Below are 25,596 nucleotides of genomic sequence, written 5' to 3'. Positions count from 1 at the left end.
AGTGGCAGAGAGTAAACAGAAACTTATATTAAATAGGTTTAATCAGTAGTTACTGGTTTTTTAAACTTTGAGTTGTAATTTTTGAAAAGACGTTTTAATTAGATTTTTTTTAACAAAAAAATTATTAATATCATTGATCGGTATGGATATTTTATTTAGAATGAGTGATAAAATTAAGTATTAATATATATATTAAAATTTAGTAGTAAAAGTTATAAATTAAGTTAATAGTTTTAATAATTTTTGTCCGGAAGGGATATGATTGAGATATTTTTCTAAAAGTTGGGATTCGATCCACATATCTTTAAAATTGGATACCAAAATGACACATTTCAACTAAAGTGAGTATTATCAAACTAATTAAACCTATTAATTATAATGAGACTATGGATGCACCGATGTGGCCCACATTATTTCCTTCAATTTTTTCTTTTCATATACTCTTCTCATTTTAAATTCTTTATTTTATTTTAACGATGTTGAAGGTTTTCCTTAAAAATCATAATATTTATGTTATTTCAATAAAATATTTGTAAGACATTTGAGGACTTTGAGGACATGCGAAGGTAAGGTAAGTGGTGTTTATATGTTTAAAACGAGTTTCATAACATCTTCCATTAATACATGTTGGTATGATACCAAATTTAAGATTTAAATTTTAAATATAAATCTCGATCATAAAATTATAATAACATTTTTATCTTAGAAACATATTTTTTATGAATTTATAAGTTTAGGATTTAAAATATAGGGTTTAGTGTTGGTTTTAGACAAAAAGTTGTGTAAAGATATTAAAAATGATTTCACACAACAAAATTTAGAAATAAAATAAGTTAAAATCTCATCATACTTATATAATAAATTTTTTAATTTTTACATAATTATATATAATACTTTTTATAATTTTAAATAAATTATCTCTTATATTTCTTTCTTTCGTTTTTATTTTAATATATATTTAAGTATTATTACAGTTTCATTATAGTTATGACTAATTTTTCTCTTTACAGAACAATTAAGAATACTATCTTGATATATAAAAGTGAATAAGCTTTTATCGAAAAGTAATATTTAGAAAAGGAATAACGAGTAATCCTAACTGTAAAGTGGATTTGACTGAAACACAATATTTCCCAAATGAGAACAAACAAATTTGTTGGTTGGCGAGAATCCGGTGTGCATGACGTGGCAGTGGTTTTGGAAATCAAATTGGAACAAAAGAGGAAACAAAAACAAAAGTGTTATCCTCGTTGCTTCACCAAATCCTATGATATGACAATGATCTGACTCAGCAGTTTCCACGTCAGCTCTTGTAGTTCACATATTCATTTATTTCTTTACTTACTTAATAAATAATATTTAATAATTCATTATTTTTATTAGAATTAAATATAAATTTAGTTATTCTTATCAAATTTTGTTAAGTTTATTTGATATTTTAAACATATTTTATAATAATATTTAAATTGATTACACCGTTTGATAGGTTTTTGTTTAAATATAAAGAATAAAGACTAAATTGGTATAAAATTTCGAAAAATAACTAATTTCAAAATTCATTGAAACTTGAGAGACTAAAAACATATTTAATTTTTTTGTTAAAATAATATTTATTACTTTATCTTTCCTAATATAAATTTAAATACATGTTTCTCAACATTACTTTTATTTGTATTTAAATTGGTTAAAAAAACTAGTATCTTGTTTTAAATTCTAACACTTTATACTAGTTTGGAAAATAATATTTAACAAAATATTAAATTTTAAAGATTAGTATGATTTTATCAAATTTCAATTTTTAATTTTACATAGTAAAATTAAAGCAACTGGCTTAGTTTTTTGATAATTTCTTCTCAAAATTAAAGGTTTATAAACTATTATTATTAGTATATCAAACTATTAATATTTTATTTTATTTTTCTGTAAAATATATGATTTATTAATATTTTATTTTATTTTTCTGTAAAATATATGATTTATTCGTGATAATAATAAACCAAAGTAAAATAACATTTTGCATATTTTTTTATGTTAAAAAATTATTAAAATTTAAAATGTCGATACATCACGATCAACTGATAATAGTAAATCAAAATAATAATAACAATTTGTATACTTTTTATGTTGAAAATTTACTAAAATTTAAAATGTTGATGGATCACGATTAAGTTAAAGATACAATTCATTGACCATACAAAGGCATTTTTATCCTTCAAGTCATATTTAAGATTTGAAGTTTATAAAATATATTCATTTAGTTATATCATGAATGTTAAATAAGATCTTGAGTTTTAAAAATAAAAATTTATTTTTATATTAAACAATAAAAGATATTGAAGTACAAATTTCATAAAACTTCTAATTTGTCAAACATAACCATGGATAAATCCTTAACTGCTAACAACCTTAAAAGCGAAAAGAGTAATAATCAAATAAAAGATCTATAAAAGAAAAATGAGAAACACATGAGAAAAATATAACATTTGAGTAAAACAACTTTAACAATAATAAGGAAACCACCATTGAGCTAATCCAAAAATAACATTAGACCAAGTTAGAAACTCTTAAAAATGAACTCCATGTTTTGGTTAAAAAATTACATGAGCAAGATATCCAAGACATTCATATGATAACTTGACAAACTATAAAGACAAAAGACGAATTTGGAAAATAATAGGTGACTCAACTTAATCGGAAAAAAGACAATATTATTTGAGCCTAATTCAAAGAAGACGTGTGTATCTAAACATGAGTGATTATTACATGAAAATTAGTACTATATTAAAGTGTAATTCTCAAGAACAATAGTTGATTCAATTCTTCCATGACAAAGCTTAGATATATCAAATCATAGTATACTATGATGTTTGAGTTATTGCATTCTAAAGTGAAAAAAGTTTCATTCTAATTATTTATTTTAACTTTTCTAAACTAGAGGTACATTTCCATTCAAATCTTGGAACATTGGCTTTTGATACTACTCTTTTTCCTTCCTCCACTTTACAAGTCATGTCAAACGATGAAAGAACCGATCGATTGGCTCCTTTCCCTCCCTATATTCTCACTTTCTTGTCTCTATATAGTGTTAGATCTCATAATTGATAATTCAGGTAATTTAAAATTAAAAAAAAAAAAAACTATGCATATTCAGAATTCAGTTCTGCATTGGTACGAAGAAATCTGCTTCTAAATATTGATTGATTTCTAGTAATTTCCTCAATAAGCAACCATGAATGGTATTTTTCAATACAGTTTCAGTGACAATCAACCAACTAACTGAAGGTAGATATGATTGACAAAAAAGAATACTGCTAGCACTGATTATCAGTGGGAGACAAATATATTTAGTAAAAGGAAGGAACCTTGTACGGAAAAACAAGCAGCCTATCTTAGTTGCCCAGCATGAACAACAAACTTCAAAAGCTAACAGATTACTATAATTTTACAAAACCACCATGAAGCTAAATTTGCTTACGAAATCAGTAACTTGTCCTGCCATCACCCTCAGTTATCACGTCCTGGAAGGTTCCATTGCTAGGAATCATGGGTAAGACATGCTCTTGATGGGGCACAATGACATCAAGAAGATAGGGACCAGGGGTGTCCAACATTTTCTGAATTGCCGCTCTAAGGTCTTCCTTCTTGGCCACACGAGCTGATGGTATCCCACAAGCATCCGCAAACTTCAAGAAATTTGGAAATATGTCCTTGTCATTAGAGGGGTCTCCCAGATATGTGTGAGCTCTGTTAGACTTGTAGAACCGATCCTCCCACTGAACAACCATACCCAAGTGCTGATTATTCAACAACAATATCTTAACTGGGAGCTTCTCCACTTTGATAGTGGCCAACTCCTGAACATTCATGATAAAACTCCCATCACCATCAATGTCAACCACAGTAGCGCCCGGGTTAGCCACCGCAGCACCCATGGCAGCCGGCAATCCAAACCCCATGGCACCAAGACCACCAGATGTTAACCACTGCCTAGGCCTCTTGTACTTGTAAAACTGAGCAGCCCACATTTGGTGCTGCCCAACTCCAGTACTCACAATAGCCTCTCCGTTAGTCAATTCATCAAGCACCTGTATAGCATACTGAGGAGAAATTTCTTCCTCAAAAGTCTTGTAGCTCAAAGGAAACTTCCGCTTCTGCTCATTCAGCTCTTCTCTCCAACCTCTAAAATCAAGCTTCCCCCCAGCCCCTCTGCTCTCCAACACATGATTAATCCCCTTCAACGCCAACTTCAAATCCGCACAAACCGACACATGAGGCTGCTTGTTCTTCCCAATCTCAGCCGAATCAATGTCAATGTGGACAATCTTAGCCCGGCTCGCAAAAGCCTCAAGCTTCCCAGTGACACGGTCATCAAACCTAACCCCAAAGGCAAGCAAAAGATCACACCTATCCACAGCATAGTTAGCATAAACAGTCCCATGCATCCCAAGCATCTGAAGAGAGTTTTCATCAGCAATGGGATAAGCACCAAGGCCCATCAAAGTACTAGCAACAGGAACACCAGTGAGCTGAACAAAACGCCTCAATTCCTCACTAGAGTTCAAACAACCACCACCTACATACAAAACCGGTTTCTTAGCTTCAAAAAGCAATCTCACAATAAGCTCCAAATGCTTCTCGTTGGGAGATTTAGGCAACCTAGACATGTAACCAGTTAACCTAATCGGTTGATCCCAATTAGGAATGGCAAGCTGTTGCTGAATATCTTTAGGTATATCAATCAACACAGGGCCAGGTCTTCCAGAGGTGGCCAAGAAAAACGCTTCGTTGACGATTCTAGGAATGTCATCAACATCGAGAACGAGGTAGTTATGCTTTGTGATGGAACGTGTTACCTCAACGATGGGGGTTTCTTGGAAGGCGTCGGTGCCAATCATGCGGCGGGGGACCTGACCGGTAATGGCAACGAGGGGTACGCTATCGAGGAGGGCGTCGGCCAGGCCGCTCACGAGGTTGGTGGCGCCGGGACCGGAGGTAGCGATGCAGACGCCGGGGAGGCCGGAGGATCGCGCGTAGCCCTCAGCGGCGAACACACCGCCCTGCTCGTGGCGCGGGAGCACGTTGCGGATGGTGGCGGAACGCGTGAGCGCCTGGTGGATCTCCATCGACGCTCCACCCGGGTACGCGAAAACATCCTTGACGCCCTGGCGCTCAAGCGCCTCCACGAGGATGTCGGCGCCCTTGCGGGGCTCCTCGAGGCCGAAGCGCGATGCGAAGGGTTCGGCGGCGGTGGATTTGGCGGCGGCGGCGGCATCGGAGATAGCGCGGGAGAGTTTGAGAGAACGACGTTGGGAGTGTAAGGGGGCGTTTGGGAGTGGAGAAAATGGGAGAGCGAAACGGAGAAAGGGTTTTGGGGTTTGTGATGAAGGGAAGGCGGTGAAGGCGGGATTTGGAGCAGTGGCAGCCTCCATTTTCCGATTAAGAAAAAGAAAAAAAGGTTTACCAAACAAAAATCCGCAGACCCTAATGTAAGGAAGAGACTGAATCTATGAGTAGTAGGATACCACACAATAATTGTTTATTGTCCGAGTTTCAATCACACTTATACTGTGTTTGTGGTCTTCAACCATTATCTTAATTTAGTTTATTGTACTAGAAGATTCGTGAAATTAAATATATATATTCTTTTAAACACTGATTTTTTTTTGACAAAATAGTAATTTACATAGTGTAAATTCAAAATATATATATATATATGAATACTTTTCAGAGAATAAGTGTTTATTTTTTTAAAAATTTAAATTTTACGTGTAAGAATTGAAATAATTAATTTATCAATGCTAATAAGAAACAGATTTTATAAAAAAAAATATTATAATATAAATAATCCTTACAAAAACTTTACTTATTTGGCACAATTCTCTCGCATTCAAAACTAATTTTTGTGTGTCAACGAGTTTTTTTTTTCTATAAATATTTATAGAGAAACTTGTCTAACTGTTCACAGTATATACAGCTACATACACTAAATTAGAACATTAGATAAATTTATTTTATTAAAACTAAAATGTTCAGTGAATGATAATCTATCGTGTTTTTTTTTTATATGTTTAATTTATTATTTTATTGTTTCTTGTGTTGTGAAACCCTTATTTTCTTTAATTCTGTACGGAAATCAGCCTAGTTAAACTTTAATAAAGCATGTTATCCTTGTACAAAGATCATATAGTTAAAAAATTAACAAATAGAAATAATTAAAACTTAAAATTACAATTACATAATATGTTAAATTATATTTTCTGGTTCTTTAACTTTTTTTTTATGTTTCTTTTGGTCGCTTATCTTTAAAAAATATTAAAAAATATTGTTTTAGTCATATAAATTTTAAAAAATGGTTCAAATTAATTTTATAAAGTTGTGATGTCATGTCCATTTATAGATACAACCAAAAGATGTGGCTATATCACAAAATGTCATTTCAAATCTTATCATAACGTGAACTTTTTTTTAATATTTGAATACAAAATTTAGATCTATTTTAATCAAATAAAATAAAAATTAATTATTTTCAGTATGATTTAAATTATAATAAATTTAGTATGCTAATATTTTAGAATTAAATTAAACTTTTGATTTCAATTAAATTGATTTTGATTGAACTTAAACAAGTATAGTTTAACAAATTTTGATTCCACTGTACTTAACCTAACGTGATTAAACTTAATCATTTAATTTGGATTTTTGGATTAAAGTAAGAATAGTAATACTAACTTTGGTTTAATTGAAGAAACTAAATATCAAATATTAAAGTATATAATGATGCATCTTAATTTGGGTTATGTCTAATGTCAGTCATTATTATTTTCTCTATCAAGTCAGTCTAATTATATATGACTAAGTTTCAATTTGATTGAGTCTTTCTTGGCTTGGATCCTATTTGTTCTCACCAAAAATTGAGACAAATTTTGACAGAAATGGCAAGATATTGATGACTTTGATAGATCTTGGTAAAATATTATGGATGGTTGGAACACAGGAAAATATCTACTTACAAAAGATGTTGAAGTCAGTAAAATAGTTAGGATTTTTTATGAGAAAATGAGTATATGATAATGTGTAATCCTGTGAAAATATTATATGTATTTATGAGGTCTTTTGATAAAATAGGTAATGTGATGTTAAGCAAAACAGGTAAAATAATGTATTACCTTAATTATTAATAATAATAATAATAAGGGTTAAATATATTTTTGGTCCTTGTAAAAAAAATTGAAATTAGTCCCTCTTATAAATCTTGAACCAATTTAAATTTGTGGATTTAGTCCTTTAAACCAATTTTTTTTAAGTTTATCGTTTCAAACGCGTTTCTCAACTAACATTGAAGCGAATATGTGTCAAACCATGTAAACAAAATAAAATATTATAATAAAATGTGTTTGAAACGTCAAATAAACTTAATAAAATTTGGTTATAATGACTAAATTAACACATTTACAGAATTGAGGGACTAAATTGGTTCAAGATCTTTAATAGGGACTAATTTCAATTTTTACTAAAAACCAAAAACATATATAACCCTAATAATAGTAGTGTGCCAACAAACCTATTTATATTAATACAAGAATATCAAGTTTCACCGGAATATCTTGGGAATATCTTTACGATTAAGCACTCACTAAACTTTATTGGACCGTGTTAATGGATCCATGTACTATCTAACATGAAATTAGACTTATCTCGTCATGATGTTAGTTTGACTAAACTTATTTTAAATATGTCTGATTCAACTCAACTTGACATAGTGTTAAAAATCTCACATTAAATAGAGATAAAACAGTTTGAAAGATTCAAATAAATTTAAAGTTATTTACAAAAATATAAGTAGACGTAAATCAAACTGTAATACCAAATTAATATTTTTTAATTTAGCATTTTGAATCAAATGAAATAATTTTATTTCTGTTAATTAAACTTTTTGTGGTTAACTATCAAATGCATTTTAAATGTATTTTAAAGCTGAAAATTCTAACGAAAGATTGATTTAATACGACAATTTTTTCTTTGGTTTTGTTTGTGAAGATGGCAAGAACATCTTTATTCTTAAAATCTCATTTTAAAACTTTCCACAACCTTTTGGTAATCACTTCATGCTATGTAAGATTCAAAATCTTTTAGTATGTAATTAAGTAATATTTAATATTTTTGAATATATAATATTTATGGTAGTTCTCATTTTTTAGATATTGAGTAATTTTCGTTAATTTCCATAATGATCCTACACTTTAATATTTATTGAAAAACATTAATCATAGAATTGATTTTTTCAAAGAATTAAAATAATATACAGAAAATATTAATACATGTGAAACCCTTATTTTCTTTAATTCCGTAAGGAAATCAGCCTAGTTAAACTTTAATAAAGCATGTTATCCTTGTACAAAGATCATATAGTTAAAAAATTCACAAATAGAAATAATTAAAACTTAAAATTACAATTACATAATATGTTAAATTATATTTTCTGGTTCTTTAACTATTTTTTTTTTATGTTTCTTTTGGTCGCTTATCTTTAAAAAATATTAAAAAATCTTGTTTTAGTCATATAAATTTTAAAAAATGGTTCAAATTAATTTTATAAAGTTGTGATGTCATGTCCATTTATAGATACAACCAAAAGATGTGGCTATAACACAAAATGTCATTTCAAATCTTATCATAACGTAGACTTTTTTTTAATATTTGAATACAAAATTTAGATCTATTTTAATCAAATAAAATAAAAATTAATTATTTTCAGTATGATTTAAATTATATTAAATTTAGTATGCTAATATTTTAGAATTAAATTAAACTTTTGATTTCAATTAAATTGATTTTGATTGAACTTGAACAAGTATAGTTTAACAAATTTTGATTCCACTGTACTTGACCTAACGTGATTAAACTTAATCATTTAATTTGGATTTTTGGATTAAAGTAAGAATAATAATTCTAACTTTTGTTTAATTGAAGAAACTAAATATCAAATATTAAAGTATATAATAATGCATCTCAATTTGGATTATGTCTAATGTCAGTCATTATCATTTTCTCTATCACAAACCAGTCTAATTATATATGACTAAGTTTCAATTTGATTGAGTCTTTCTTCGCTTGGATCCTAATTGTTCTAACCAAAAATTGAGACAAATTTTGACAGAAATGACAAGATATTGATGACTTTGATAGATCTTGATAAAATATTATGGATGGTTGGAACACAGGAAAAGATCTACTTACAAAAGATGTTCAAGTCAATAAAATAGTTAGGATTTTTTATGAGAAAATGAGTATATGATAATGTGTAATCCTGTGAAAATATTATATGTGTATTACCTTAATTAATTAATAATAATAAGGGTTAAATATGTTTTTGGTCCTTGTAGAAAAAATTGGAATTAGTCCCTCTTATAAACCTTGAACCAATTTAGTCCATTATCTTTAGAAATGTGTGGATTTAGTCATTTAAACCATTTTTTTTAAGTTTATGTGTCGTTTCAAACGCGTTTCTCAACTAACATTGAAGCGGATATGTGTTAAACCATGTAAACAAAATAAAATATTATAATAAAATGTGTTTGAAACGTCAAATAAACTTAATAAAATTTGGTTTGAATGACTAAATTAACGCATTTACAGAATTAAGGGACTAAATTGGTTCAAGATTTTTAATTTGGACTAATCAATTTTTACTAAAAAACCAAAAACATATATAACCCTAATAATAGTAGTGTGCCAACAAACCTATTTATATTAATACAAGAATATCAAGTTTCACCGGAATATCTTGGGAATATCTTTACGATTAAGCACTCACTAAGCCTTATTGGACCGTGTTAATGGATCCATGTACTATCTAACATGAAATTAGACTTATCTCGTCATGATGTTAGTTTGACTAAACTTATTTTAAATATGTTTGATTTAACTCAACTTGACATAATGTTAAAAATCTCACATTAAATAGAGATAAATCAGTTTGAAAGATTCAAATAGATTTAAAGTTATTTACAAAAATATAAGTAAACGTAAATCTAACTGTACATACCAAATTAATATTTTTTAATCTAGCATTTTGAATCAAATGAAATAATTTTATTTATGTTAATTAAACTTTTTGTGGTTAACTATCAAATACATTTTAAATGTATTTTAAAGCTGAAAATTCTACCGAAAGATTGATTTAATATGACAATTTTTTCTTTGGTTTTGTTTGTGAAGATGACAAGATCTTTATTCTTAAAATCTCATTTTAAAACTTTCCACAACCTTTTGGTAATCACTTCATGCTATGTAAGATTCAAAATCTTTTAGTATGTAATTAAGTAATATTTAATATTTTTGAATATATAATATTTATGGTAGTTCTCATTTTTTAGATATTGAGTAATTTTCGTTAATTTCCATAATGATCCTACACTTTAATATTTATTGAAAAACATTAATCATTGAATTGATTTTTTCAAAGAATTAAAATAATATATAGAAAATATCAATACATGATATCTTAAAGAATAAAAATAAATAACCTGTTATGCACTATAATACATCTCAACATGTTTTTATATAATAATATGAACGCGTCAATTATATTATGGTATCAGCATTAAGAAACTTCATTAAAATTGATTATTTATGAATACAATTTTTTGAAGTGGTGATCAAGAAACTTCATTAAAATTGATTATAAGATACATCCCCTAATCTCTCTCGAACTATATCAGAATTGACCAATATCATAGTCCAGAAGCTGATATTGGACCATCCCAAACGGTCCAGGTTTGAAAATTTTCAAGTTAAGAATGGTAAAGAAGATATTAAGATTAGGATTAAATACTTTTTTCGTCCTCATTTTCGTAGTGTTTGTTGTGGATGTTTAAGAATGGTCCTCATTTTGACAGAATGTTTAAAATGATATTCATTTTAAGGGAATGTTTAAAATGGTCCTCATTTCCGCAATTCATATTTTATTTGGTCATTTTCTGTGGTACCGTTTAAATCAGTAACGGATCACCTGTACAGTATATCTAACACACTCTAATGCAACATAATACACATAATACAAATAATGTCACATGTAAAATACTCCGTTACTGATTTAAACAGTATCATAGAAAAAAACAAAATAAAACATGAATTGCGAAAATAAAGACTATTTTAAACATTAGATAAAAATGAAAATCATTTTAAACATTATAACAAAATAAAAATCATCTACAACAAATATCATAAAAATGAAACGAAAAAGGTATTTAAGCTTTTAAGTTTATCTTTTCCCTGCAGTTTGGAATTTTTAGGATTGAAACTCTGAATCCGCGTGGTGCCGATAAATAATAGGAGAATGAATGGGCAGGAAAAGGAGACACGGGCATAGCGGAGCCATACAAATACTAAATAAATTGTTTGTCCGAAGTCATGTTGTCAAGATTCCCTGGTCCCAAATTGTGTGCCCTCTGTAAGAACACGTGAAGTCACTTTCCTCGTCAATCTCCAAAATTATCATAGCCACACACAGACCAACCAAACCATCCTAAATAATAGATATTTTTATTTCTTAAGTTTCATGGTTTAACATATAACTTCAAGACCCACTTAACCATTAAAGGAACATGAACATCTTCCTAAGAAAACCAATCATATACGTCTTACTATTTGGAGAAACGTTAATTTTTAATAACTTTTACCATTGGTTAAATTTACATTGTGTGGTTTATACAAAGTGATCCTTTGTTGTGTTCTCGCTTAGTTTTAATAAGTTTTTTTAACTTACTAAAGGAAATCACACTTTTCAAACAACTCCTTTTTTTCAGAATAGTTTTAGATGTTGTCTTCGTAAAACTTTTGACATAGGTTTCCTTCAAAAGTCGTTAACTTCTATAGGATGGCGATTTACATCTAAGGACCTTCAGAGCACCATTATTAATCAATCTGTAGCTTTTCAGATGTAGTTTTAATTTTATTGTTGTGTTAGCCCTTATGGGTGGCATTAATTATATAATGCTGAAGATTACTCCATTAAACTTATAATTTAGTCCTCATGAGTTATATACTTCTGATCAAATAATAAAGGATCGATCTAGCAAATTTTACTATGAGAGATAATTATTTATTTTATATAACTAAAATTAATTTTAGATACACAATTTTAGTATAATCAAAATTTATAATAAATATTTTTATTAAAATAAAATTATATTTTGCATTCGTAATGCATAATTTATACTATAATAATATAAGATTGTCTTTAAATATTGATAACTTATTTTGAAATTATTAAAAATAAATTTAGAAATAAAAAAAAATCTTGTCGAAGAAAAAAAAATTAAAGGGTTGTCATGGAATTAAAATTCTCATTCAATAACGGTTATAGAAAAATACTATAATTTTCTATCAAAACAAATACTATCATTTAAGATGACTGCTCTAATTTATTTAATAAAAATGATTTTTTTAGCTTATATTTTATTGTTATAAATTTTGCCCTCAACTTATTTTAAAAATATTATCCACAAAATGTTTTACAGAAAATAAAAAAATAAATCTATCTTCAAGCTAAAAAAAAATTATGAGAACAGTTACACGAAATACTTGTAGAAATGTTGGAGGAGAAAATATTGAAAAGAATTTTTCGGTATATTTTTTTAAAAATTGAAGTCAAAGATCTGACGTGTTGATGCATACCGACACGCCATGCATGGAGTTTATTAGTATTAATAATAATAATAATAATAATAGACTTATAGAAACCTAAAATCATAAAGAAAAAATAATGGAGATAAATAGGAGGGTGGTGGCAGTTGTAACAAGCGACGTCAAAACCAGAAAGTGAGGGCAATGACAAAAAACGACGCACTTCGTTCCGTCATTCTCTTCCTAATTAACTAGAAAAATGATGATTTTTTTTTCTTATTTTTAATATTAAAAAACTACTTAAAAGATGATATTTTATATTATAAAAAAAAGTTGTCAAAAAATTTAATAGTTAAAATATTATTTTATAATTAAGTATTCATATTTTCGTTTCATTTTAAGATCGAAAATATACTACTTTCCTCTACCAATTACAATTTATATTTTTACATTAAGCAAAAATGTTTCTGGACAAATTTTTATATGATTTAATCTTACAATAGCAACATGATTTCCGCATATTTCTTAATACTTTTCGTAGAAGTATTTAGATTGAATTTTATCTTCTTTCTTCTGTATTCCATCACACGATTTTTTCACTCTTTTTCTTTTTAATTTTGAAAATCCATTTACATGTGACTTAAAGGAAAATTAAGAAAAAAATATATAAATATAAATGGTTCATGTGACATTAGAATTGGTGGAGGTCAAAATAATGGCGTTCTAGTGGCCACACCTCCAACCCTACATAGACGCAGTTTAGATGCATGCGCTACCGGCTATTCCGGTAACAATCTCCCTATAAATATGAGAGTCTCCCCTGGTTCTGGGCCAGAAGACGAAACCAAGTCTCTCTCTCAAATTCTGAATCTTGAGAGTTTCTCCCCCTCTCTCTCTCTTTCCCTTTCTCTTCCTCGGCTGAGTTAATTGTGTATGGCAGATAGATTGTCGAGGCATGAGTTATCCGAGCTCTGTCTTGGGAAACCGCCGCTCAGGTCCCTCTCCGTCGAAGACACCGTAGCCGACGCCCTCGCCGCCCTCAAAAGGATCGACGACACCTACGTTTCCGTCTGGAACTGCCACCACTCCTTCATTCGGAAACCACAACAACAGAACCAAACCACCATTTCCAAATGCACCAACTGCACCTGCATCGGTAAGCTTTGCATGGTCGACATCATCTGCTTCCTCTCCAAACCCAAAAACCTCTCCGCCCCTTCCGCCGCCCTCCATTCCCCCATCTCCGCCCTCCTCCACCAAACCTCCCCTCTCCTCGTCCGCCACCTCCCACCCACTGCCAGGTATGCTTCCTCTCTCTTTCCTTCTCCTCCAACGCCTTTATGTTTACTTCTTCGACTTTTACTTTTCTTGACCTGTCATAATTCAACGAAACCTAACCATCCACAATTTTCTTCTTATCTTCAGTACTACCATTTAATTAATTAACGTCATTTCCCCTTTTCATCTTTCACTTTTCATTCCACGTTTCGGATGACACATGTCCCCTACAACACTATAATGTGTGATGTGTTTGGTCTGTTTGCAGTTTGGCGGAGGCTATAGATGTTATGCACGAAGGGGTCCATAACCTGGTCATACCAATACAGAACCAGTTCGAAGGTTTCGACTCCAACATCTTGCGCCACGACGACAAAAAAACCTACTGTTGGCTCACCCAAGAGGACATCTTCCGATACCTCCTCAACGCAATCGGTGTGTTTTCCCCAACGCCGGCCAAACCCATCAACACCTTAGGCGTCATCGACACGCAAAACCTCTTTGCAGTGTGCTACGACGACCCTGCATCCTCTGTTTTGGACCTCTTGTCCCTGTCCCTCATATACCAAAACTCCGTCGCCATTGTCGACCCCAACGGCAAATTCGTCGGCGAAATCTCGCCGTTTGTGCTCAACTCCTGCGACGAGGCCGTCGTGCCCGCCATCGCAACGCTCTCCGCCGGCGACTTCACTTCCTACATCGACTGCGGCGGCCCGCCGGAGGACTTGGTGCAGTTGGTGAAGGAGAGGGTGGAGGAGAGGAACCTCTCGGAGCTGCTCCTTGACGAAACGGGTCTTTGTTCGTGGTCTTCTTTTTCTTCTAGTTGTTCCTCCGACGAAGATTCTTGCTCCGGGAAGAATTGGAAGGTTGGAGGGTACTCTGGGAGGGTGGGGAGAAGGTCTGAGGCGATGGTGTGCTACCGGTGGAGCTCTCTGGTAGCGGTGATGATTCAGGCTCTGGCTCATCGTGTGAGTTACGTGTGGGTTGTGGAAGAAGATGGAACCTTGACGGGCATTGTTACTTTCCAAGCAATGTTGAAGGTTTTCAGAGAGCACCTTAAATCCATGTGCTAACAGTTACTACATTTATAGATGATGATGATGCAAATAATCACTGCTATATTACTTCAGCTAATTTGTTGTTATAAATATAAAGCAAGAATGAAACATAAAGTAGGTAGCAGGGATCTGTGTTTATCCAGAGACAGATTAACACAAGAGAGATGTTACTTGTATAATATTTGTACAACAATTTATATAGCTATGAGAGGGAGAAAGGGAGAAAATAGAGAGAGATCCCAGATTTAATCTATCGTGAGAGAGAGGGGGAGAATGCTATTTGTATAAATTATTAACTAATTACATCTCAATCAATTTTGCCATTGATTACCTACTTCTCTCTCTTTTTACTTTTGTTTTTAAATTATTGAAATGGATTTTTTTTTTTAATTATGAAAATTCCTAGATATATACGAATTGATTTTCATTTCAGGTTTTTAAAAAATACTAAATTTAATTTCTCTGTACTATTTTAGTTTTGTTATGATAATATATGAATGACTATTACTGATACTATAATGCTTATTATGACAACAAGAAGTTAGTACTGCCTTAGTTGGAGTGGGTTTTACAACGAAAACTTACTAAAAAACAATCTTAAATTCAGATAAATCCTTAAATCTAAACATGAAAATCTTGAAATAAATTATTTAAAAAAAAATTCAGATGGAAACATATATATATATATATATATATATATATATATATATATATATATATATATATATATATATATATATATGACTATGGATGGATTCGGAGGACGGGTTATCAGAATAAATTCTTATTAATGATTAATTTTAGAGATAAAAATATAGATATTCAATAATAAAATATTATTAATTTATTAGTGACTAATTTTTTAAAAATAATATGAAAGTATTATCATTTTTTTAAATAAAAATAATATAATAGAAAATATCTACCAATCAATAATAATAACAACAAATAATATTGTAAAATTTTAAACTTATCTTTTATTTCTCATCTATATTTTTCTACACAGCATTGTAATAGTAACAAATTATATTACAAAATTAATATTCACAGTACTAAATCAATTACAAAATTTATAAAATTAAGTAAATTGTTGGCTTAAACAATTTTAGTATACAATTTTATAGTGTTTAAACGTATATGCATAGCTCATCTAAGCAAAATTAAAAGATAGAAATGTTATTCGTAAAATAAATATATGCTAAGCTGGTTGTGCCAAATGTGAATGAACAAGTGTTGGCCATGATGTCATTCTTAGATTTAAGTAAGTAAGGGTATGTAACTTTATTCCAATTAAAAATAATTAAGTTCATTTAATTTTTTGTTTATTGCATGATTATATTATAATTATTTTTAATTATATTTTGGTCAGATCTTAATTTTTTAAAATAATAAAATTGATTGATGTTTGAATCAGGAAAAGGCACGTTGTAGATGATACAAGTCCCTTTAAAATGTGGAATTGAAAGAATAGAGGAAAAGCTGAGGAAGAAAGGTACCCTTTAAAAAAGCTGCATTATTGTATATTTTTGTTTCATAAAAGTAGAATGGATTTTTCTGACTTAGATTTGTTACCACAAAAATATGAAAAAACTATACACTACTCAATATTTGAATAGTTTAATTTCATGAACAAAACAGTGACGTGATAGATTTTTGTGCTGTATGTTTGGACAAGGGCATTGAATTGAACACATCTTTAGGTCGCAGGGACAAATTTCACAGAAAGAGACAGTTTATGATCCACAATTATTCCAATAATTTATTTTTTTCAAACTTGTTATTTCAGAAAAATGCTTTGTCATTTTCAATGCCACCTAGTGGAAATCTTGTTATTTCAATAAGACTTGGCTGTGGAGAGGATAAAATCCAATAAGAAAAATATCCGCATAGAAAGAAAATGTGTAATTATCAACTATTTTTTTTTTTCACATAAAAGAAAAAGTGTGGGGCTATAGTTTTAGTGATTCTAAAACTAAAAACGTAGTGCAAGTAGATTTTTTGTTTATTTTCTCAGTTAGGGCAAAAATGTCTTCTCACCAAGCTTATAGGGGGTGCAGGGAAAAAAATGAGGATGCAGGAAACATCTGCCAAAACTCCAATATGGCAATTGCAGACCCAAATTCGAATTACAAAAGTTAAGTCAATTAATGGGCCTCATAAACAAAACAGTGAGCTGGGCTTCTCTTACTTATGTAATCTGATAAGATAACGAACAAATAGTAGCAAATCCATGAGCTCAACTCAAGTACACATCACCAGCAATAACAAGATCAACATAGGAGATTGCTATTTTTCAATCTCAATGTTCTCAATACAATATTAATATCAAAATACCAAAATGAATATAAAGAGCAGGTTCAAAAAATAAAAGGTTAAATGTGTTTTTTTTCCTCAGGTTTGAGTGAAATTTAGAATTAGTTCATCTTCAAAACTTTTGACATATTTAGTCATTTATATTTAAAAATGCGTTAATGTAGTCATTTTAACCGAATTCTTGTAAGTTTATCTGACGTTTCAAACGCATTTCATAATAGTATTTGAATTGTTTACACCGTTTGACACATTTTAGCTTCAATGTTAACTTAAATATTATCATAAAAATGTGTTTAAAATGTCAAATAAACTTAACAAAATTTGATGAGAATGATTAAATTAACGCATTTCTAAAAATAAAGAATTAAATTGATATAAAATTTCAAAAACAGACTAATTCTAAAATTCACAAAAACTTAAAAAAACCAAAAGGTGGTTTTTGTTGTCTACCCATATCGAAAGTGACTAACATTGGTGATGAAGTTTCACTTCTTCCCTTAGCTATTTTCATACTTTTTTCTTCTCTCATCCCACCCAACTATTTTTGAATTGAATGGAGCTAGTCTTTGTAGCATGGTGTGGATTGATGAGATTCCTAAAAATTTACTTTTAGCACGAAAAAGGTGGATTTGATTGCATTCTAATCCTATAGTCTATGATTCAAATTATTTAATAAGATGTGAACCTTCAAAAACACTCCATCTCAATCAACACAATCACACTCTTAGATATTATGTGCTTCTAATCATAACTTTGAAAAATATATCTCTTTCATAATGGTTTTCATCTTAAATGTTCTTTTTCTCTTGATTTCTTTAATTATTATCTACAATTCGTCTTTTTATTTTTTTCCCCAAATTCAGTCTTTCATATTTAATACATAAATAATTTAGTTCAGTAATCAATTTGTATATGTTTCTCATTATAGAAAGTAAAAAGTAAATAAAATGAATGATTAAATGAAATTAATGGATTTTTTCTACTCAATGCTGTGCACTCATAAATTATAATAATTTCTTAATTAATATGGGTACCTTTTCATGGTTAACTACCCTTTTGCCTCACCCCATATTAAAAAAGTTACTCTCAAACCTATATTGAAGCATTTACATGTTATTTAATATTTGTGCAGGATGTTTTAATTTCCTATTCTCTCTTTTATTTTGTTTCAGATTTTGAGTACTAAAGGTAAACAAATAACATTATTAATATTAATGATAAAATTGTACTTTAATGATTAATTAAAATTAATTCACAGTAATAAAATATAATTTATTCATTTTATACATATGCCATTCCGTAATTGTTTTTAAAAACTATTATATTAATCAAACTTTCACGAATTTTCTTTTCATTTTCTCTTTATTTTTCACTTTCTTCAATACAAATAATTCCATTTTTTTCCTATATTTCTATAATTTTTTTTCCATCAAAACATTTTTTTTTTAATTATTGATACAAGAGTTCTATAGATGTTTTTTTTAAAAAAAAAAATTGCCCTAAAAATACAAATCCGAGAAATGGAAACTTGGCTGTGTGGATTTTTTAGTAAAAAATATCATGATATTTTAAACTGGTAATTTTCTTGTTTATAATTTTAACTGTTAACTTAAGATCTGTAACTGCAACTAATTAAGAAATGGAAGAATTTTAGAATTTTTATATCATGAATCTTAATTACTCGCTGAAAAAGTAATATATAGTAAAATTAAAATACTTGATTTATATAAATAAACTTATTTATGATTAATTTAAATTGGGTCAAATTTATTTAAAAAAGTTAATTTAAATAATATTTCTTACTTGTATTTTTCAAAATTTTCAAGATAGACAAATATTTAAAATAAAATATCTCATTTCTCCAAAAGTAATCTATGAGAGACATGCATTGATGGATACAAATTTTGGGCCCTTTCATCGTTAACTAGCACGTGATAGTCAATAAATGGATATAAGTAGCTAATAAAGTTTGTAGTTATATTATGTATTAATTATTGACAATTAATTATATTTGTGTCCTCTTTCTGAAGAAGAGGAATCACAAAATGACTACCATATATAAAATAGCATGGTCTTATCATAAAAAAGAATCACATATAAACATTTTTAAATACCAAATATATTTGGATTTACAAGAATTTGATAAATAGGTTGATCATCATTAAAAGTATCAACTTAGGGTTCAAGCAATATCAAGCAATTGATATCGACCACTCATTTTATCAATAATATATCCAACGGTTTACAGTTTACAGTAATAATCCTACGGTGAACCGCACCTTAAAAATATTTGCTACTGTATATTCTTTGTTTAACATGTAGTTAATTAACTATCGTATCCGGCTAATTAATCATAATATTATAGCTTAAAAATACTCGCTAAACATTACTTACAGCATATTTCACATGGTACTATAGGAAATTAGTCAAAATTATTAAATACACAATAAATTATTTATATACAATAAATGAATTAATGCAATTTATTATTTTTTAATAACGAGAGATAAAAATAAAAAAGAGAAAGGCTTGTGATGTAATAATCAATGGGTTGAACGGCGATAAAAAAATATTATTAATTAGAAGTTGTAGAAGTAATATATATATATATATATATATATATATATATATATATATATATATATATATATATACTGGTAACATAAAAGTAACCTTTAAAAAATTATTTATAAAAATTCATAAACTATTTAAAAAGTATTTACAAATCAGAAAAAAAAAGAACATAGAAAAAGAAGAAGGAACAAATGGATTCTTCCAATCCTACAAAATGAAAACAAGCAGATAAATGATAATTAAAGACAGACGCCACTTACGACCTTTTCAAACAGACAGACTTACAAAAATGCCCTCAAGAAAGTTGAGAAGTATTATTAAACTCTTATTTTCTCCTTTTAATTTTTAACTTAATGTGCTATAAAATAACACAAATTATTAACATGAAAAGAGAAGAAAAAAATAAAAATGGGAAAGAAAAAGATTGTGGTGGCAAAAATGTAAATAACAGGTATAAATGGGGGAAAGAGGAAGAGACGGGACGCGTAGCCATCACTGGTGCGTAGAGGGAAAGCTATCAAAGCCAACAAATAAGGTAAAGTGGATAAGAATTATTTAATTAGTAATTATTTAATAATAAATTAACCATAATAATAGGCAACTAAGAATAATATTTGAGGTAGTTGTGCCACGTGTCCTACCGAAAGCTTTTGGTGATGGCTTTGAAGAAGAGTGTGTGTTACACTGTGAACGTGGCTATAGTGGAGTTGAGAGAGAGAAAGCATGAAAATTTGTAGTGGGTTTTAGTTTAGGAGTTGGGTTTAGAATCTTGTTTGGAATTGGGAGAGTGTGCGTGTGTGTGAGAGAGAGTTATGTACATAGCTTCCATGGGAAGGTCTTTCAAGGACTCTTTGAAACTGCTTGAAGCTGATATTCACCATGCCAATACCCTGTCAGTTTCTCTCTTTTTTTCTTTCTTTCATCCATTCTTTCATTTAAATTTTTCGCACCCCTTTGAGAAAAATACGTTATTGGGATCAAGTTTGCATTTATCTTTTCTGAAAAATAGTGTTTTTTTTTTCATAATTGGATCATGATCACGAGTGAAGTTTATTCTGGTCTAGGGAATGATTCTCTGGGGTTTAGCCTCTGATTTTTGCCTTCCTTCTCAGTCAACCGTCAATTTTCCTTGATACAAATATGGCGCGTTTAATTTTGCTGCAAATACATCGTTCAAGTAATTTTCAATTTCCGTTATCTCCACTTGTGGAAAATTTAGTTCTTCAGGAACCCGGACCTAACAAACAGAGAAACCTTTGGTGGTGTTCTTCATTTGGCTTCCACCTCATGTTTTGCTCGCTTGTTAGTGACATATTATATTTACGACCAACTTCTGGTTTTTAATTTTGTAAATGACTGTATTTTACTGTTTCGTCCTGTATGTTGTGTCCAAAACTTTGACAATTTGGGCTTTTGTTATGCTGGATTTGTGTGGTTACGAGGAGAGAATTGTTATTGCTTTCATAGTTTCATTTATTTGTCTTGTTTGTGTCTATAGTGACAGTAGTTTTCTCCTGTCATGTGTGGCATTTTGACCCTTTGGCAGGGGTTGGATGGTCTCTTGAGTCATTTGGTTGACTATCAAATAGTTCCTGACATCTGATATGCAATGCATATCTTTTTCAGCGACAGTGCCATGCTGCCTAGTTGCTTGTGTGTGTTTCTTTTTCTTTTTTGATTCAGTATTTTGAAGTTTTTTGTGTTTATGAAGAGCCTTTAGAGAAACTTGTCTAGAGAGGCTACAGAAAACATACTTGAGTTCTGAATGGTGTCCAATGGAAGGTTGCATTTTTTTTCCGTGTCGCTAGACATTCTTCTTGCTTATATTTATGACTTTATATGCAATTGGGTGTGCAGCGCATCAGATTTTCCAAGGGAATATGACGGTGCATGCCTTCAGATGAGAATGTCATACAGTATGGCAGCACACCTATTTCTCTTTTTGGTACAATGGACAGATTGCAATCTTGCAGGGGCCCTAGGATTGTTAAGAATCCTAATATACAAGGTATGGTCTAAGGTGTTTTGGGTTTTGGATGTTCATATTAAACTGAGAAATTTGGTCAAGGTGACAACTGACAAATTTTCCTCTCATTTCAGGTTTATGTAGATGGGACAACTACCATGTCTACCCATGAAAGGAAAGCAAGTATTAGAGAATTCTATGGTATATTTACACTTTTTCTATGTAATAACTAGCAAGTTCATTTGCATTTTAGTCTATATGAATTGCTGATGTACTGAATTTCTGCATTGATCAGCGGTCATATATCCCTCATTGTTGCAACTCCAAAAAGGTGTAACTGATACAGAGGATAAAAAACAGAAGGCTGTATGCTTGGAGAGGTATCGGAAAAGAGACGAAGAGGAGCACAGACAGCCTTCGGATATAGACATTGAAAGGGAAGAAGAATGTGGAATATGCATGGAGATGAACAGTAAGATTGTGTTACCCGACTGCAACCATGTCATGTGCCTGAAATGTTACCACGAATGGTACTTTCTCACATTTCCTTGTTTATAGTCATGAATTGTTCATGTTAAGAAGTATAAAATTGTGAGGTTTTTCTTCTACTTCTCTGGGAAAATGTTTTATGGAAGCTTTTTGTTCGGTTCTTTTAGTTTCATGGATACTAATTAGAACTGTATTGCATAAAGTGACACTTCTGTAAACTGTAATTTGTTGAACCTGCTTGGTCTTTTTGTAGATTTTGGATTTGCACAGTTTGCTTTGACCTTAATTGTTTGACGATGTTAAGTAAGATGGTTTCTGCCATGGCAGCCTATACAAGTAGTGTAATAGAATAACAGAGCTTCGACATAATTTCCTTCATATTGCGCTGACATCTGTAATGGTTGTCATTCGGTTCAAAGAACCTCTGCCCGCACCTTACTTGAGGTTTTCATCTCATTAGGCTCCCCCATTTTGTTGTAATGATAAAAATACACAGAATACAAAAAGATTGCAATATTCTCATTGTCTACTGAGCAAAGCTACTGTTTTTACAATAAATTTCTAGCCTCTCTTTTATTATCCCTACTTCTGGATACACAATAAATATCTAGAATTAGTCTCACCACAAGTGACCTGGTTTTTGAATTCAGTCTCTGCAGATGTGATGCCATAACAGGCACTATATGCATTTGTGTGTGTCTGTATATAGGTATGGGTTTTCAATTCTCATTATTCTGTTATTGCTCTTAATATAAGTATTCAATTAAAAAGTAGAAAACATGGGAATGAATCAAAGAGAAGTTGATTGCAGCTGTTATTTCAATAATATGTAGCTGTGAAAGCTGGTTATATTCTATATTGCCAGATTCTTAGTTTATGATGTATTGAAATTTCAGAAGTGATGTATTTGTATCGTATTCATAACTGACTGATATTAATACTAATATAGTAAACTTGTATGTAGCCCTCAAAGTACTTGTCAACCTAAAAGTTTTCGGTGCAAGAAAGAAGCAAGCATCAAGTTTTGCAAACCCGAAGACCGGTTTTATTGGTTTAATGAAATTGAACTGAAAATGGGAGAAAGGGTTCTCCTTCTCCAAGGACTTCTCCTTTCACAACTTAGTTCTCTTCTACACACCCGTTTATTTGCTTGTCTTACTGACCCACTTTAACTAACTAATTAACTACTATTGTACCTGTCTAAATAATTAACTCTCCCATCCCTCTCTCCTAGCCCCCAATATAAAAACTCTTAACTTGGAGAAATGAAATAGCTTTTTATACTGTATTATTATGATATTGCATGATAGAAAAAGGAAAATTGCATTGCTAGTTTCATGTGGAACTATTACAGGATATCCAAACTGATTAAATTCATTAGAGATCTTGGTTGGAGAGAGTAGAAACAAACAATTTATAATTTAATTATTACTTCTGTGATTAGGCACAAAATAATATTGGATAAGCTAAACACTATGGATTCTGTGATCTAGTCAAGCACAAGCATTGGCCTTGAAGTTTATTTATTGGTTATCGCTTTAATTGGGATTTTAATGGTTTAATTAAATTGAATTGCATGAGAACTGCACTGTATGGATGGACTGTGAAGCCAACTATTGCCCCTTGGCGGTTAGATTGAATAATTATAAGAAGGTCTAAAGTGATAGTTTGATCTGCCATTCTGCCGTTAACTGGCTACATAGGCTAAGCAATTCAATATCAATTATTCTTTCAAAGAACATAAAAAACAACTTCAATGTAACAATGCACTGAAACTGCTTGCAATGTTTAGATCATGTATGGTTCTTCCAAGCCTCTTTCAATTTTTATGGTGTGACATGACTTTCTCTCATTAATTCTCTAACCAAATCTCCATACTTGTTCTCCTGCCCCATGTCTAACTACATGAAATTTTATTTTACATCATTGTACCTGCCAGTGCGTGCTTTGCTTGAGTGTTCGGTTGTTCAGTTCCAAATTACATCATTGTAATTTGCAATGTTTTGCAGGAGAACAAGATCACAGTCATGCCCCTTTTGCCGCGACAGTCTGAAGAGAGTAAACTCAGGCGATCTCTGGGTGTTCACTGATGGTAGGGATGTTGTAGACATGGCAACAGTGACAAGAGAGAATCTGAGAAGGCTTTTCATGTACATAGATAAGTTGCCTTTGATCATTCCAGACTCTCTTTTTGACACTTATGACTCTCATCTAAGATGAGTGATTTTACTCACAGTCTGGTGTTGGAGGGGCAGTTCCTTTCAATTTAGTAACATAAACTCCGAATGTCATTCGGTAAATTTAGTTTATAGAGTCGCAGTGTTGCTTCCCACGTCTTTGCGAAAAAGTTTCCAACCCTGAGTTTACTGTGGGTTGGTGGTGAAGTGAAGGTGAGTATGTTGCTCATTTGTCTTTGTATATCCTGTACAGATTGAATTGCTTGTTCAGAAGAGGTCTGTTTCCATATTCTGTGTCTCAGAAGAGTACATTTTTCATGGATCCCACCTAAAATGCCTATGTAGCTTTGAATGGAGCAAAATGAGTATCTATAATGTGTTTCAATTCTCTTCACTAGAAGTGTACCAACACATCCTTTAATGCATTCATTCAACCATTAATTGCATTTTGTTAGAAACTATAAATTCATGAGTGAAAGCCATGTCAGATCCACAAAATGTTTTGTAATTTTCATAAAATTTAAGCTAATAGATAATAAAGAGTTTGTTAAAAAAGAGTGTGTTCAAACGCAAGAAATTTCCAAGAAATTTCAACCCAACTGCTGTTCTGATTCATAACAGCTGCCCCGCAGCAAGTTGTTTATTTGGTATTGTAACTAAAAGTTAAAAATATTGTGCATCTGTTGGACAAGTGTTCGGTTGTTATTGAAGCAAACTGGAACCACAACTTCTGGATGTAAAACCACTCATTTTGGATAAGTTATTGTACATATTAAGAATGTTAAGAAGGCGAAATATTCTAAAGCATATTCGTTAACTGAAGGAAAGTAACACATTAGATGCTTCCAAACCAATGAAAATTAGCAAGAATAATCATACAGTGGAGAGTAAAATGATCACTTTCATATATTGTCTTGTTCTTTTGATTTTAGCTTTGATCCGATCAAATAAGCACAAAGAAATTATTTTATTTCATTTTTACTTTGAGCATCCCAATTCTTAACTTTTATATTTTTTCATGTTTCTCTATTTTAATTCGTATATCTATAAAAATATATAAAGAATTTTTTATTCACATTTTACAATACCAATTTTACTCTTTACAATATAATTA

The 25,596-nt window shown here is 30.4% G+C and overlaps 3 protein-coding genes across 4 annotated transcripts; 2 read left to right on the top strand and 1 right to left on the bottom strand.

Annotated features, from left to right (window-relative positions):
- Positions 1–3,181: 3,181 nt before the first annotated feature.
- Positions 3,182–5,540, bottom strand: LOC114187884 (acetolactate synthase 3, chloroplastic-like). Its single transcript, XM_028076281.1, has one exon. The coding sequence runs from the start codon at positions 5,427–5,429 to the stop codon at positions 3,480–3,482; it is 1,950 nt and encodes a 649-aa protein (XP_027932082.1). The 5' UTR covers positions 5,430–5,540; the 3' UTR covers positions 3,182–3,479.
- Positions 5,541–13,446: 7,906 nt separating this feature from the next.
- On the top strand, positions 13,447–15,297 carry LOC114186689 (CBS domain-containing protein CBSX5-like). The gene is made up of 2 exons (XM_028074665.1): positions 13,447–13,928; positions 14,174–15,297. Exons 1-2 carry the CDS (start codon positions 13,561–13,563, stop codon positions 14,976–14,978), a joined length of 1,173 nt encoding a protein of 390 aa, XP_027930466.1. The 5' UTR covers positions 13,447–13,560; the 3' UTR covers positions 14,979–15,297.
- Positions 15,298–20,472: 5,175 nt separating this feature from the next.
- LOC114188665 (E3 ubiquitin-protein ligase AIRP2-like) lies at positions 20,473–24,876 on the top strand. Of its 2 annotated transcripts, XM_028077245.1 has the most exons (6): positions 20,522–20,742; positions 21,562–21,632; positions 21,708–21,858; positions 21,951–22,017; positions 22,112–22,346; positions 24,315–24,876. In XM_028077245.1, exons 2-6 carry the CDS (start codon positions 21,616–21,618, stop codon positions 24,523–24,525), a joined length of 681 nt encoding a protein of 226 aa, XP_027933046.1. In that variant the 5' UTR covers positions 20,522–20,742; positions 21,562–21,615; the 3' UTR covers positions 24,526–24,876. The 2 variants fall into 2 exon arrangements, with proteins under 2 accessions (XP_027933045.1, XP_027933046.1); XM_028077244.1 differs by lacking the exon at positions 21,562–21,632 and having other exon boundaries at positions 20,473–20,742.
- Positions 24,877–25,596: the final 720 nt, after the last annotated feature.

Source organism: Vigna unguiculata, chromosome 6 (genome assembly GCF_004118075.2).
Source record: "Vigna unguiculata cultivar IT97K-499-35 chromosome 6, ASM411807v1, whole genome shotgun sequence".
NCBI classification, from domain to species: domain Eukaryota; kingdom Viridiplantae; phylum Streptophyta; class Magnoliopsida; order Fabales; family Fabaceae; genus Vigna; species Vigna unguiculata.
This window is presented reverse-complemented; position numbering and strand designations above follow the sequence as displayed.